The following is a 16126-nucleotide window of genomic DNA, read 5'->3' on the forward strand; positions in this document are numbered from 1 at the left end:
AAAAGTTATTGACTCGAGTATAAGCCTAGGGTGGGAATCATCCCCCTGTCATCATCCAGACCCGTCATTAACATCCTCATCATCATCCCCTTGTCATCATCCCACACATCCCCCCTTCATCATCCCCTTATCATCCCACACATCCCCCCTTCATCATCCCCTTGTCATCATCCCACACATCCCCCCTTCATCATCCCCTTATCATCCCGCACATCCCCCCTTCATCATCCCCTTGTCATCATCCCACACATCCCCCCTTCATCATCCCCTTATCATCCCGCACATCCCCCCTTCATCATCCCCTTGTCATCATCCCACACATCCCCCCTTCATCATCCCCTTATCATCCCACACATCCCCCCTTCATCATCCCCTTATCATCCCACACATCCCCCCTTCATCATCCCCTTGTCATCATCCCACACCCCCCCCTTCATCATCCCCACACCCCCCCCCCCCCCCCTTCATCATCCTCTTCTCATCATTCGCCCTCAGTGGTCTTCAACCTGCGGACCTCCAGAGGTTTCAAAACTACAACTCCCAGCAAGCCCGGGCAGCCATCGGCTGTCCGGGCTTGCTGGGAGTTGTAGTTTTGAAACCTCCGGAGGTCCGCAGGTTGAAGACTACTGCGGCCTTCAACATCATCCAGCCCCCTCTCACCCCCCTTTAGTTCTGTACAGTACTCACCTCCGCTCGGCGCTGGTCCGGTCCTGCAGGACTGTCCGGTGAGGAGGTGGTCCGGTGAGGAGGTGGTCCGGGCTGCTATCTTCACCGGGGGCGCCTCTTCTCCGCGCTTCCGGCCCGGAATAGAGGCGTTGCCTTGACAATGACGCAGAATTACGTTGGCAATGAACGCACCTCTGCGTCGTTGTCACGGCAACGTGACTATTCTGAGGCCGGGCCCGAAGCGCTTAGAAGAGGCCTCCCCGGTGAAGATAGCAGCCCGGAACACTATCCCACCGGACCACCTCCTCACCGGACAGTCCTGCAGGACCGGACCAGCGCCGAGCGGAGGTGAGTATTCAGAACTAAAGGGGGGTGAGAGGGGGCTGGATGATGTTGAAGGCCGCAGTGGTCTTCAACCTGCGGACCTCCGGAGGTTTCAAAACTACAACTCCCAGCAAGCCCGGACAGCCGATGGCTGCCTGGGCTTGCTGGGAGTTGTAGTTTTGAAACCTCTGGAGGTCCGCAGGTTGAAGACCACTGCGGGTGGGGGAGTTCACTCGAGTATAAGCCGAGGGGGGTGTTTTCAGCACGAAAAATCGTGCTGAAAAACTCGGCTTATACTCGAGTATATACGGTAGCAAAATTGCGTTTTTCGTTTTAATTTCCCCACAAAAATAGTGTTTTTTGGTTGCGCCATACATTTTATGATATAATGAGTGATGTCATTACAAAGGACAACTGGTCACGCAAAAAATAAGCCCTCATACTAGTCTGTGGATGAAAATATAAAAGAGTTATGAATTTTAGAAGGCGAGGAGGAAAAAATGAAAACGTAAAAATTAAGTCCTTAAGGCCAAAATGGGCTGAGTCCTTAAGGGGTTAAGGTGAAAATGGTCTGGGTCCAAAGGATAGGGGAAAAGATGTCTGATCACAGGGGTAAGGCTGCTGGGACCACCAGTGATCTCCGTGCAGGCACTCCGTGTTCTGAACATTAGACATAAACAGGGATTGTGGATGATGTCAAGACCACGGCCGGCCAAACTCAGCATTCTGAACATAATGTTCAGAATGCTGGGTGCCTGCTCGGAGATCGCGTGGGGGTCCCAGCGGCCAGACCCCCTTGATCAGACATCTTATCCCCTATACTTTGGATTCCAGCCTAATTCGCTCTCAAAAAGCCCAATGAGCGCTCCTTCTCTTCTGAGCAATGTAGTTCACCCGCAGAGCACTTTACTTCCACATATGGGGTATTTATATACTCAGAAGAAACGGGGTTACAAATTTTGGGGGCTTTTTTCCTATTACCCCTTGCGAAAATTAAAAATTTGGGGTGACGCCAGCATTTTAGGGGAAAAAAAACAAATTTTAAATTTTCATGTCCAACTTTAACGAAAATTTGTCAAAGACCTGAAGGGTGTTAATGCTCACTATACCCCTTGTTACGTTACGTGAGGGGTGTAGTTTCCAAAATGGGGTCACATGTGGGTGTTTATTTTTTTTTTTTTTGCTTTCATGTCAGAACCGCTGTAACAATCAGCCACCCCTGTGCAAATCACCAATTTAGACTTCAAATGTACATGGCGCTCCTTCACTTCTGAGCCATGTAGTTCATCCGTAGAGCATTTTACGTACACATATGGGGTATTTCCGTACTCAGAAGAAATTGTGTTACAAATTTTGGGGGTCATTTTCTCCTTATACCTCTTGTGAAAATGAAAAGTATGGGGCAACACCAGCATGTTAGTAAAAAAACATTTTTACACTAACATGCTGGTGTAGCCCCCAACTTTACATTTTCATAAGGGGTAAAAGGAGAAAAATCGCCCCAAAATTTGTAGTGCAATTTCTCCCAAGTACGGAAATACCCCATATGTGGCCCTAAACTGTTGCCTTGAAATACGACAGGGCTCTGAAGTGAGAGAGCACCATGCGCATTTGAGTCCTAAATAAGAAATTTGCAATAGGGGTGGACCCGGTTACCTAGAGTAAAACCCCACAGCAGTGTTTCCCAAACGGGGTGCCTCCAGCTGTTGCAAGACTCCCAGCCTGCCAGGACAGTCTATGGCTGTCCGGCAATACGGGGAGTTGTGGTTTTGCAACAGCTGGAGGCTCCCTTTAGGAAACACTGCCGTATGTGACTTTTTATTCATTTTTATTTGGGGGGGGGAACGTGTAAGGGGGTGTATATGTAGTGTTACTTTTTATTATTTGTTAGTGTAGTGTAGTGTTTTTAGGGTACATTCACACAGGCGGGGATTCACAGTAAGTTTTCCGCTGGGAGTTTGAGCTGCGGCGGAAAATTTGCCACAGCTCAAACTTGTAGAAGGAAACCCACTGTAAACCCGTCCGTATGAATGTACCCTGTACATTCACATGGTGGAGGCACCCCAAACCTTCAGATGTTGCAGAACTACAACTCCCAGCATGCCTGGATAGTCTGGGCATGCTAGGAGTTGTAGTTATGCAACAACTGGGGAAGAACAGTTTGGAGACCGCTAAGTAGTGGTCTCCAAACTGTAGCCCTCCAGATGTTGCAAAACCACAACTCCAAGCATGCCCAGACTGTCCAGGCATGCTGGGAGTTGTAGTTCTGCAACATATGAAGGGCCAGATATTGCAGAACTACATGCCCAGCATCCCTGTCTTTCTGGCCATGCTGGGAATTGTAGTTTTGCAATCTGGAGGGCTACAGTTTAGAGACCACCTTATCATGGTTTCCAAACTGTTCCTCTTCAGATGTTGCAAAACTACAACTCTCAGCATGCCCAGACAGTCAGTACTTGCTGAAAGTTGTAGCTTTGCAACATCTGGAGGACCACAGTTTAGAGACCACTACACAGTGGTCTCCAAACTGTGGTCCTCCAGATGTTGCAAAGCTACAACTTTCAGCAAGTACTGACTGTCTGGGCATGCTGAGAGTTGTAGTTTTGCAGCTTTTAGAAGGCCACAGTGAAGATCATTTATCGCAATCTTCACTGCAGCCTTCTCCGCCGCACTTTCCGTCCGCCGCTCCTCCTGCTGCCGCCGCTGCTCCGGGATGCCGATTCCGCCACCTCCACCGATCCAGGTAAGTCAGGCCATGTCCCCCCCCCCCCCTTCCTCGCCGCCCGTGTTCCCCTGCTCTGTACCGACTTCCGATCGGTGGCCAGAGCGGGCGAAATGAACTCTAACCCCCCCCCGGCCCCCTCCTGCCATTGGTGGTAAGCCTGACCGACCAATGGCAGAGGATAGGAGGGGGTGGCACTGCCACCTCGCTCCTATCCTTTAGGATGGTTGGAGCTGTCTCTGGAGCTCCGATCATTCTTATTTTCCAGGCGATCGGGTCACCAGTGACCCGAATGGCCCGGATTGCGGGCAGATCGCTGGTCTGAATTGACCAGCGATTTGCCACGATTGCCGACATGGGGGGTCTCAGGACCCCCCTAGGCATTGCCACGGGATGCCTGCTGATGGATATCAGCAATCATCCCGGTCCAATCACCGCCCGGCAAGCGCCAGTGATCAGAAATGCCGAGTGCGTATGGATACGCCCTACGTCCTTAAGTGACGGGACGCGAGGGCGTATGCATACGCCCTCCGTCCCCAAGGAGTTAAAACAGTTCATAATGCGCCAGGCCTCCTGGATGGCCTCCACATCGTGGGTCCCAGGAAACAGACCGTAAAGCACCAAGTGGTATGATAGGCAATTCCTAGGTACAGAGTCTCTGAGTTCATGTTCCTGGGCGTTCAACTGACCCTGCGCAAAGGGGCACTTCCAAAACACAGGCAAAGATGTTTCCTCCACGTAGGGGCACCGGGGGCAGTACCGGGTTCTGCACAGGTCACGGGCATGCATGAACGACCTAAGAGATAGTCCTCCCTTAATGGCCATCCATGATAAGTCCTTATGTCCATTGGTAAGCCGCTTTGAAGCCACGTTGGCCCAAACAGTCTTTGTCGTGGCCGCGCGGAGATAGCTCCAACAAGTCCTTAGCTCGGATGAACTTGTAGATGGTCTTTGGCTTCCACAGGTCGGGCTTCAGTACTTCCAGCTGGTGCTTCCTCACAAATCGGACAACGTCCCCATAGAACCAGGGGGTGTTCCAGTTGTTAGGGATGGAGCTGTCCCACTTGTCCCAACCTACCCCCTTCCAAAGGGGCAAAAGAAACTAACGAGACATGGACCTGCCCGCTGAGCCATTCTTTTTCACAAAAGATTCCGCTGCACGCTGACACATGCAAAGGAACCCCTTCAGCAGAGTGGGGATATCAGGCAATCCTTTCCCACCCTTGCCGGGGCTCCTTATACATCACAGTCCGCTTAACCATTTTGCCCCAGATGAAGCGAAAAGGGGTCCAGGTGATGGCCTTGCAAACGGTGGCATGGGGAGGCCAGGCCTGTGCGGTGTATTGGAGCCATTGCCATGATTTGCCTCTTTAGAACACCGTTGTAACGGCGAAACATCTAGAAGCTGGCAATATAGTGTTACATTTTTAAACATTATCCAGTGGGACATTAGGTATTTGCAGTACCTGTGTATTCTTTACTGGAGTATATATCTCCAATACATACACAGTTCACTGTCCCTACTGGAATAAGTTTTAATTCTTTTTGCTGGGTTTTATTTTATCTTTGTGCACAATAAAAGTTACATTTTAAGGTTATATCAATAGGGGTGTTACACCCCGGGCTACGGCCCTGGGGTTCAGCTAATTATAGTTTAGTGGGCCTTAGTGTAATTGATATTTAGAACTGCGCCCGTCCACCTCAATGGGGTAGTTGAAGTCATCACTATACACTACTGCCCTAGAGGTAGCAAGCTGAGTTTGTATGGTCCTGAGAACCTTCAGATGGACATTCTTCTCAGGGGAGGCATACACGTTGATGAGCGGAACCGGCTTACCCGCACAGGAACCGTCTGCGACATGAAGTCTGCCGCAGACGAACTCCTGGACGTAATCAAGTGCAGTGTTTCTTTTCCTGATCAGGATGGCCACCCCCGCAGACCTACAGTCACCCCCACCAGACCAGTAGGAAGGATCGTGAGACCACTGCCTGGCCATATGATTGTAAGACCTAGAAGAGGACAAAGTACATTCCTGCAGCATGTAAACATCACACCTCTGAGAGTCTAAGAAAGTAATCACAGTCTGAAATCTAAACCTATCTCTAATACGCCTCACATAAATGCTAAAGATGTTAAGATCAGCCATGGGAATAAAGAAAAGAGATATTAGTTCAGATACTAATTACTTCTCCGGTCGGGCGGATCCTCTTCTCTGGTGCCTGTCAGCTCCTGCTGCCTCTCAAAGCACCTTTCCAAGAATACACTGTAGACCGGATTGGCCAGTATGTCTAGCAATTCCTGCACCTCTGGATCCTCTAGAAGTTCCTCCATAGACTGTGCTTTGAACTGCTACACTTGGACCTGGAAGAAATGAAGAGAAAATAACGGAACCTTGTCAAGGAGCTGTTCGCAGATCCAGGTTAATGAAACATGAATATGTATGGAAAGTAAAGTGCTCGTAGGCACGGTTTATTAATAGAGCTTCCAATGACGAGTTTCGGAGGGTATTTTCTCCTTCCTCAGATTGCCGATCTGTGGAAGGAGGAAACACCCTACAAAACACGTCATTGGAAGCTCTATTAATAAACATAGTGCCTTCCGGGCACTTTACTTTCCATACATATTCGTGTTTCATTAACCTGGATCTGCGAACAGCACCTAGACAAGGTTCCATTATTTTCTCTTCTTCTCCCGTCCGATCAAGAAGAAATGATTTCATCCTCTCCCGTTGGACCCTGGGCTGTGCAGTTCGCTTCCACATGCTGAGTAACCCTAAGGGGTGATATGCCTATTTTATATATTTGCAGCGCCCCTAGTCCCTGATTGGGACACAGATACCCTAGGTAATACATGAGGCACAGCCCTCTCCCCTTTTTTCTTTTTCCACAACACTTGGACCTGGGCATGGGTGGTGGCTTTCACCTTCTTACCCTCCTTGGTCGGTTTGGCCTTCTGTGCCGCTGGCTCCTGAGCTGCGGCTGGCTTCGGTGCTTTCGCTTTCAAAGATGCCCATGTTCTCTCCCTCTGGGGGCAGTTCTTGTAGCTGTGGGCCGCTAGTCTGCAGAGGTTGTAAGTCTTGCTCTTCGGGCAGTTCGTGTGACCTGTCACTTGGCAAAACCTGCTGGCCTCTTCCTTGCAGTCCTTACTCTCGTGACCCTTCTTGCCACATCTCCTGCAGGTCTGTGGCATGTCCTGGTAGAAAGTAAGTCCTGTGGAGTTGCCCAAGGAAAAGGTCTTTGGCAGGTGTTGTAATCTGGAGAGGAATGGTCCTTGTTTAGTCTGATGACCACGGACCACTTGCAGGTCCAGAATCCGAGGGAGTTCAGGATGTGAGTGGGCTCCTTCACCACAGTGCAGAAGTACCTCAGGAACTATGAGATGTCCTTGCCGGGGATGTGTGGGTTCCACATTGTGACAGTCACCTACCTCTCCTCTCTTTGGATAGGGCATTTAGGACTTGGACAGGGGATTTAGGACTCATCGCTTTCACCGCCTCCCAGTATTTTCTAGAGGTGTTAATGGTGGCAAAGGTAATGTAGATGATCCCGGTCATGAATGTTGCAATGCCGAGGGTGTCCGCTGAGGAGAAGCCCTGTTCCACAAAAATCTTCTTGCAGAACACGTCATGGGACATGTCCAGCACTCTTCCATCCACAGGCTTGAGCCTCAGGGCAACAGTCTGCCTCATCCAGTGCTGCAGCATCTTGATTTGGGGTCCTGCTGCCCTTCTGCTTTGCCGGGGTGGAGCTGGTGGTAGAAATTTTACTTGGGTTGGGGCTGGGCCTCCAGGCTTTGCCCTGCAGCTTCCTTCTGGGTCAACTTGACTTTTTCCAGCAGGCTCTTTTTCGCTTCCTTTTCTTCTTTTGGAGAGTCTTCGCAAAGTCTGCTTTCCTGGGTGGGAGGAGCTATGCAAATATTTCACCGTTGAGAGGAGCCATGCAAATATTGTCAAAAAGCGCTGAGCTTTTCCGGGGAGATTCTGCACCTTCTCTTTCGCCGAAGTTCCTGAATTCCCTCCGATCAACTTCTTCGAAAGTCTTCGTCTGCTTCTTCCGGAGCTGCAATCTTCAAGATCTTCTTCCTATGTTCCGAGGCCGTTCCAGAAGAAGTTCTTCAGGTGGTTTTGCTCTTGAGCATTACGGTTCCAGTAAGAACGATAAGTACATCAATTGTACTATGCAAGATCTCTACCACATGCTGGGAGTCCTTCAGACCTTGGGGATCATGACCATCTCCCCTGCCAGGTAATGTCCGTGAAAATGAAAAATTTAATTTTCGATATGCACAGCCCACTGTTCCAAAGATCTGTCAAATGCCAGTGGGGTTTAAATGCTCACTGCACCCCTTGTTAGATTCCGTGAGGGGTGCAGTTTCCAAAATGGGGTCACATGTGAGTGTTTTTTTTTTTTTTTTTCGTTTGTCATAGCTTCTGCAACTTTCAGCCACCCCAGTGCAAATTTAGGCCTCAAATCTACATGGTGCTCTTTAACGCCTCAGTCCTGTTGTGCTCCCGCAGAGCGCTTTATGTCCACACATGGGGTATTTCCGTACTTGGGAGAAATTGAGTTACAAATTTTGTGGTGCCTTTTCTCCTTTTACCTCTTATGAAAATTAAATGTATGGGGCAACACCAGCATGTTAGTGTAAACTTTTCTTTTTCATAGGTGATAAAAGGAGCAAAAGCCTTTTTTGCGCAGTGGTCTGTAGTTTTAATCTGTATCATTTTTGTTTTGATCTGAATTTTTTGATTGCTTTTATCAATTTATTTTATATTATATGAAGTGACCAAAAATGTTCAATTTTGGACTTTGGTATTTTTTTACGTGTACGCCATCGGCTGTGCAGTTAAAGTACCCTTATATTTTAATAGTTCGGACATTTACGCACACAACGGTACCACATATGATTATTTTTATTTTATTATTTCATAATAAAAATGGGAAAAGGGGGGATTCAAACTTTTAGCAGCAGATCACCAATAGGACAGCGAGGAGGCAGGTGATCACCCTCCAGCTGTCTTCTTTGCTTATCAGGACATTGCGGTTTCACCGTGATGGTCCCAATCAGCTCTGCTGAGCTGCCTGGACACTTTTACTTTCGGTTTAGACTCCGCGATTACGGTGTCTAAAGGCTTAATGCCGGGCATTGGCCCGATCGGTGGTGCCCGGCATTAACCCTGGGTCCTGGCTGCTGATAGCAGTCGGGACCCACCGGGTCTTTAAAGCGTGCTTAGCTCGTGAGCGCACTTCAAACCCCGGGAACGGGACGAGGGCTTACATGTACGCCCTCCTTCCTTAAACGGGTACCCCAAAGGATAGGGGATAAGATGTCAGATTGCCACGGTCCCGCTGTTGGGGAGCCCCGGGATTCGCTCTGCACGTAATGACGGGCAATACAGGGGCCGGAGCATCGTTGCGTCACGGCTCCGCCCCTCGTGCCATCACGGTCCGTTCTCCTCAATACAAGTCTATGGGAGGGGGCGTGGCGGTCGTCACGCTCCCTGCCATAGACTTGCATTAAGGGGACGGGCCGTGAGGTCACGAGAGGCGGAGCCATGATGTCATGTTGCTCCGTCCCCTGTATCGCCCGTCATTACGCCCAGAGCGAACTCGCGCTGTGCAGCAATGATAGCGCAGTGCCGCAGCGGCGATCCCGGGGGACCCCAGCAGCGGGACCACGGCATTCTGACATCTTATCCCCTATCCTTTGGATAGGGGATAAGATGTCTAGGGGCACTCCGCCCCCTTTAAGTACCATGACGCAAGGGCGTACCTGTACGCCCTTCATTCCCAATAGGTTAAAATGCTCACAGTACAAACTGTTGCAATTGGGAACTATGTCAACAATAACAAGTTCAAAGCTCTACAACCATGTTTTATACTTGATAAACTTTAACACATTTGCATAAACTTTACATGGCAATGCTATTTTAAGGCTGTGAAAGCAAATGACAAGCAATACATCTAATTCATAGCAAACGTTGTGTAGGTTGTAAAAGTATTCATAATGTAGTTGTAATCCTGTTTATGAAAGCATAATTATTCTCTTGCTTTTAGAGCTTTGTTTGGAACAGACATCTCAGAACAAGTCCGGGAAGCTTCAATCAAGTTGCCTCCTCTTAAATTTATGAAATAAATTTTTGGCAGTGTAACTGGCAATTTGATACTTAAAGGAGTTCTTCAGGCTGGGGGTTATAAAATAACCTATACTAACATTCTCCGGTCTCCACCAGCTGCTGTGCCAATGCTCTCAGTACTCGCAGGTCTGTGATCTTTCAGGGTTCTGTGGCATCCTGACCCCACAGCACCTACCTATTTAGCTAATGCACGACTGAGGCAGGACTCTACTTTGGCCACCGGTCGACTAAGTGAGCAAGTCCTGTGGCTTCCGGACTAACCACATCCCCAAAGAAGCAGAGACCAGTGGAGTATTGTGGCATGGCAGCTTCTGGGGAACAAGAGGAGGTGAGTATAGTTAATTATTTTTACAATGCCTCAAACCCAGGAGCAAATTTTAGTTTTGCCTGGACAACCCCTTTAAAGGCTATGGACACCTTTTTTAAATTATTTTAATTTGTGCTTTATACTTATTTGTGATTTATTCTTATTAATGAGTAGTCCTCTACCTTTGACGAAGCTGGTGTACCCGTAACACGTTGGATAGGTTACTGTGTTACACAATAACTACAATTTTCTAATGGCAATGAACTGATAACTACAAATAGTGTGTGCATAGGGGTGGTCAGCAGTCACTAGCCTTGGCTGGTAAACTGATTCCTGAGCTTTGGATCACTACATACAGTTCAGTATAGAGGTACTGATGCACATGCCTAGTAGGTAAAAACCAGGGATAAACTAGTCTGAATCCGCCTCTGAAAAACTAAACGCCTTTGATCACAAGAGTGGTCTAAACTGAATAAGCTATGCATTGGGTTTTTAGTTCACTTATTAGTTTGTTCATCAAAAATTTAAGGGGGGGGGGGGTCCTTAAGTGGTTAGGGTTTGTGCCCCTTTGCAGATAATTCCCCAAGGGGTTGTTGTTGATATATTTTGTGATTGATTGCACTTATGGCACAAAAATTAGCTGGCCTCTGTTAATTCTTGCCCTTGTCCCTACCACCTTGGTCCACAGTCTGAGCTGGTTTGTCACCTCCTCCCTACTGCTATCTCTTAAGCTATATTCACACAAGAGAATGTCCGCCAGATAAATTACCATGTGGACATTCAACAGACAGCTGAGCTGAGCACCGGCAGAATACAGAATATGCTGGCGCTAGGACCGCTCAGAAATGCACCATCTCATAAATAGCAAAATCACAAAACTAATTGTAATATTTAAAGTGTAATCTAAGCACTATCACCGAAAGAACACTTTAAAATGTAACTTTTAATATTGATTCTCTAAAAATGTCCACAGAACGGACCACCAATACAAAACACTTGTAATTCTCATAAAATGAGAGGATGATAAACCACAGGATCCCTGTATATCTTTCCCCAAGCATATAGGGCAACAGTACGGATCCAAAAAGATACCCACAATGGGGCACTACAAATGCTCCTAAAATTAGGAGACTTACATATACAGTGGTCCCTCAACATACGATGGTAATTCGTTCCAAACGACCCATCGTTTGTCGAATCCATTGTATGTTGAGGGATCCGTGCAATGTAAAGTATAGGAAGCTGTACTTACCTGTCCCCGCTGCTCCGCACCAGGTCCTCACCGCTCCCGCTGCTGTTCCAGGGGCTCCCGATGCTGTCCAGCTGCTCCGGTGTCGTCTTCGCGATCCTCCGGTGTCTTGCGCATCTTCTGCAGGGTCCGGGCCTCGCTTTCTGGTGACGTTATTATGCTGCTGCACCGGCGCGGCGTGCGTAGTGACGTAATAACGACGCCGGAAAGCAAGGCCCGGACCCTGGAGAAGATGCGCAAGACACCGGAGGATCGCGAAGTGGACCCGGAGCAGCGGGAATAGGTAAGCGAACCTGCCAGGGATGCTTAAACTGCTATCCGACAGCAGCTTAAGCATTTTGCGCTGTCGGATAGCAGTTAATGCGATGGCCCCGACATATAAAAGTATCGTATGTTGATGCTGACATCGACATGCGATGGCCTCTGAGAGGCCATCGTATGTCGATTTTATCATATGTCGGGGCCATCGTAGGTCGGGGGGTTACTGTATAGTCCAGATAAGTATATAAATATGTACTAAGGGATAGGTATGGGGGATGAGGTACGTGGGAGGGGGAAGGAGGACCTAGGGTGTGATGTGACCTGTGATGCGTGGCCTCTACCGGTTTCACCCTAATCTCTACTCCCTAATCTACCCCTACACCTAGGCGGAGTAATCTGTCCTTATAAGGACGGGCCCCGCTCTGAAACCTACCCCTCAAATATCCTGTGTGTCGCCCTTGTTTACGGCCAAAAAGAGGCTAAACTGTCTCACTATCGTTTACCTATCTGATATACAGGGGTAGGAGAATGGAAGAATAGCCTAATGCCTTATACAAAATAGTGTGTTTTAATCAATAGATAATATTTATGTTTATACATATACTGATAACTACTGAGTACACAATACATGTATACGTACACACATACCAAATGCATAAACCATGGTACATATGTAGAACTGTATAAAATAGAAAAACATAGTATTTCTCAATGTCCACAGACAAAAATTACTCTCAGATAAAGAACACTGTATTCCTGCTGACTATCTGATATACAATGACAGCATCCAATTGTCAAGATAGAAATGAATACTGAACCCTCATGCATGATGTTAAAGATACATATCAGTGAATAATATACAGCTGTTTTCCCCAACCGTGGATATTAAATATCAAACACGCTATTTTTGTCAATCTGCTGATGTTAATAGTTGCCCAAAACAATGTAAACAATCACAAACTATCCCACATACATCCTGGGGATATGAATTCATGGATAAGTCACCAGTTGAAATATGTAAAGTGACATACTTATACATAAACTGGTATTTTTTGGGCAAACAGGCAATAAATATACACAGTACTTATCTGGACCTCAATAAATTCAAAATCGTCTCAACGTGTTTCTCGCCCCATTCGTCAGGAAACGATGGGGGGCATAGATGCTATCATGGAGATGTGCACCTGAATGATGGTCTGTCCAGGATGTAGATGGCTGTCTGATGTGGTGCGGCCATGGGAAAGATATACATGGATCCTGTGGTTTATCATACTCTCATTTGATGAGAATTGCAAGTGTTTTATATTGGTGGTCAGTCTGTGGACATTTTTAGAGAATCAATATTAAAAGTTACATCTCATAAATAGCAATGCATTTCCTTGTGGATCCTGCAAAAAATTTTACAGGTTCAATGTTTTTGCGGACTTCTCCGGCAGATGTTGCTGCAATGGAAATTCGGCCATGTGCAGAGTGTAGCAAAATTCTATAGAACTGTAGTGGAATTCTGTCGTGTGAACATAGCCTAACACTTAGAGAGTAGAAAGTCAGTCTAATTGATATCTTTAGATAGCAGCAAAATGATAAGACATTTTTAATGAAGACCATTTGGCTTTTAGGAATAAAATGGACAATAAAAAATTCAGTACATAGCCTTTAATAAAGAAATTAATGACTGTTCGGCTAGTTATATAAAGTCAATACAATGATTATACTTTTGTTCTGCCATCATAAGTCTAAATAAATTTGTAGGATAACCAATCAGTTTTATGCTATATACTGTATTGTTATAATTACCCCTAGTGCTATACTTCCTTACTCTTTTAACATACATGTCTGCCAATAAAGCTTATTCCTTTCTTTACTGTGCCCTCAGCAGAGATGGAGGAATCACAGCTGATGAGCAGGCATTATGCTATAATTCTTTGTCTAGTAGAAAAGAAACAGGCACAGTGGCATCCCTAGCTTTTCTGACAAGCAGAAAATGAATGGTACCGGTACAGTAATTTTCTCTGCCATTTTCTCTACTTGACATAGGAACACTTTAAGTCCCCCATACACTTTAGACATGCATTGGCAGATTTGGCTGACACATGTCTAATGTGATCATATAATGTGTATGGGGACCTCCTGACTATCCTTTGACAGATGATGTCATGGGGGAGAATAAGACATGTTGAATTGCAGCTGCCCAGTCCTTTTTTTCATCGAGAGATTAGCCACCACCAGAACAGTCTGGAAGCGACTTCAAAGTTCTCCGCCCCTAGACATCTTATCCCCTATCCAAAGCCGTCACGCTCCCTTCCATAGATATGACTGAAGGGGTTGACACATCACAAGGGGGCATGGCATGACGTCACGAGGGGGTGTGGAGTGACATCACAACCACAGCCTTGAACCCAGGGTTTAGAAGGAACAGTTCTTAATACCAGGGTGGCATGCAGGAGATTGCTGGGGTTCCCAGTGTCGGGACCCCCTCAATCATACATCTTATGCAGGAATTTTTCTTTTATTGTTTTTTTTCTCTTCATATTTTAATAATCATAATTAGAGATGAGTGAGCTTTTCAAAAGTTTGACTCACCAGGTACGCTGAACTTTTGAAAAGCTGTCTGTTCACAGCAAACCGGCGCACTGCCGTAGATTGTGATTTGCCATAGATTGTGATGGAGTGACTCAGCAGTTTTCCCTGCTCGAGCGCTCTGCCTCCATTACAATCTATAGGCTGACACTGGCACACCACCCCCCAACCAATGGTTACTGCGGGGGCTGGGAGGGGGGTGCGAGTGTCACGTGACGTATTTAATCATCAGGCATCACAGCTCACGGCAGTCTCACTTGGGCTATCACAGGGAGAGGATCTCTCCCTGTGATAGCCCGAAGCTGCACGGAGCTCTCATGGCCTTTGTGGCCCGATTCCGAGAGTGGTATCGGGCCACAGAAGCTAATACTTTTACTGTTTTATTGTCACCCGCCAGCGCGATCGCTCGACAGCGCTATCGGGATCCCTATGCCCGATAGCGCTGACAACCGCTTGTCTCCCCACCCGCTGCTCTGCTCCCCGTCCCCTGTTAACTCTCAGGGAAAGGGGAACAGAAAGTAGAGCAGCGGGCGCAGCAAAAGTAGTACTGTGCATGCGCAGCACTAAGCAAAAAGCGTAGGTAGGTAGCATAGCCGTAGATTAGTGTAGGTTGTAATTTAGCATAGTTTTAGTATTAAAAATTAACGGGGATTTAGCATGCCCAGACAGCTAAAGGCTGCCCAAGGCATGCTGGGAGTTGTAGTTTAGCTGATGGGACCACAACTCCCAGCATGCCCAGACAGCTGAAGGCTGCGTGGGGATGCTGAGAGTTGTGGTGCCTTCACTGCACTACAACTCCCAGCATCACCACGCAGCCTTCAGCTGTCTGGGCATGTTGGGAGTTGTGGTCCCATCAGCTAAACTACAACTCCCAGCATGCCTGGGCAGCCTTTAGCTTTCTGGGCATGCTGGGAGTTGAAGTCCTTTTGCTGTCTAATCTAAGCTAAACTACAACTCCCAGCATGCCCTGGCAGCCTTCAGCTGTCTGGGCATGCTGGGATTTGTGGTCCCATAACTGCACTACAACTCCCAGCATGCCCGGGCAGCCTTCAGCTGTCTGGGCATGCTGGGAGTTGTTGTCCTAAACTACAACTCCCATGCTGGGAGTTGTGGTGCCTAACCCCCTTTCACTTTTAATACTAAACTATGCTAAATTACAACTTACACTAATCTACGGCTACGCTACCTACCTACGCTATTTGCATAGTGCTACTCATGCGCAGTACTACTTTAGCTGTGCCCGCTGCTCTACTTTCTGTTCCCCTTTCCCTGAGAGTTAACAGGGGACGGGGAGCAGAGCAGCGGGTGGGGAGGCAAGCGGTTGTCGGCGCTATCGGGCATAGGGATCCCGATAGCGCTGTCGAGCGATCGCGCTGGCGGGTGACAAGCTGATAACGCCGCTATCGGGCATAGGGATCCTGATAGCGGTGGCGAACGAGCGCGCTGGCGGGTGACAATAAAACGGTAAAAGTATTAGCTTCTGTGGCCCGATACTGCTCTCGGAATCGGGCCACAAAGGCCATGAGAGCTCCGTGCAGCTTCGGGCTATCACAGGGATAGACCCTCTCCCTTTGATAGCCCAAGTGAGACTGCCGTGAGCTGCGATGCCTGATGATTAAATATGCCATGTGACACTCGCACCCCCGCAGTAACCAATGGTTGGGGGGTGGTGTGCGAATGTAAGCCTATAGAATGTAATGGAGGCGGAGCGCTCGAGCAGGGAAAACTGCTGAGTCACTCCATCACAATCTATGGCAAATCACAATCTACGGCAGTGCAACCACTTTACAGGCACAGAATAACAAAAAGCGAATAAGCAACAGTCTGTGGGAGCCGGAGACCACATCATTAATAACTCCCAGCAAGCAAACCTTCGGAGTAAG

The 16126-nt window shown here is 47.7% G+C and overlaps 1 protein-coding gene across 1 annotated transcript in view; it reads left to right on the forward strand.

Annotated features, from left to right (window-relative positions):
• The window catches only part of OSGEPL1 (O-sialoglycoprotein endopeptidase like 1), a 227730-nt gene extending 216157 nt beyond the window's left edge, over positions 1 to 11573 (forward strand). Inside the window, exon 8 of the mRNA XM_056533917.1 lies at positions 9770 to 11573. Within this exon, the coding sequence (XP_056389892.1) occupies positions 9770 to 9848 (79 nt within the window). The 3' untranslated portion in view covers positions 9849 to 11573. The remainder of the gene's footprint in view (positions 1 to 9769) is intronic.
• Positions 11574 to 16126: the final 4553 nt, after the last annotated feature.

This window comes from Hyla sarda, chromosome 8, assembly GCF_029499605.1.
Source record: "Hyla sarda isolate aHylSar1 chromosome 8, aHylSar1.hap1, whole genome shotgun sequence".
Classification (NCBI taxonomy): Eukaryota; Metazoa; Chordata; class Amphibia; order Anura; family Hylidae; genus Hyla; species Hyla sarda.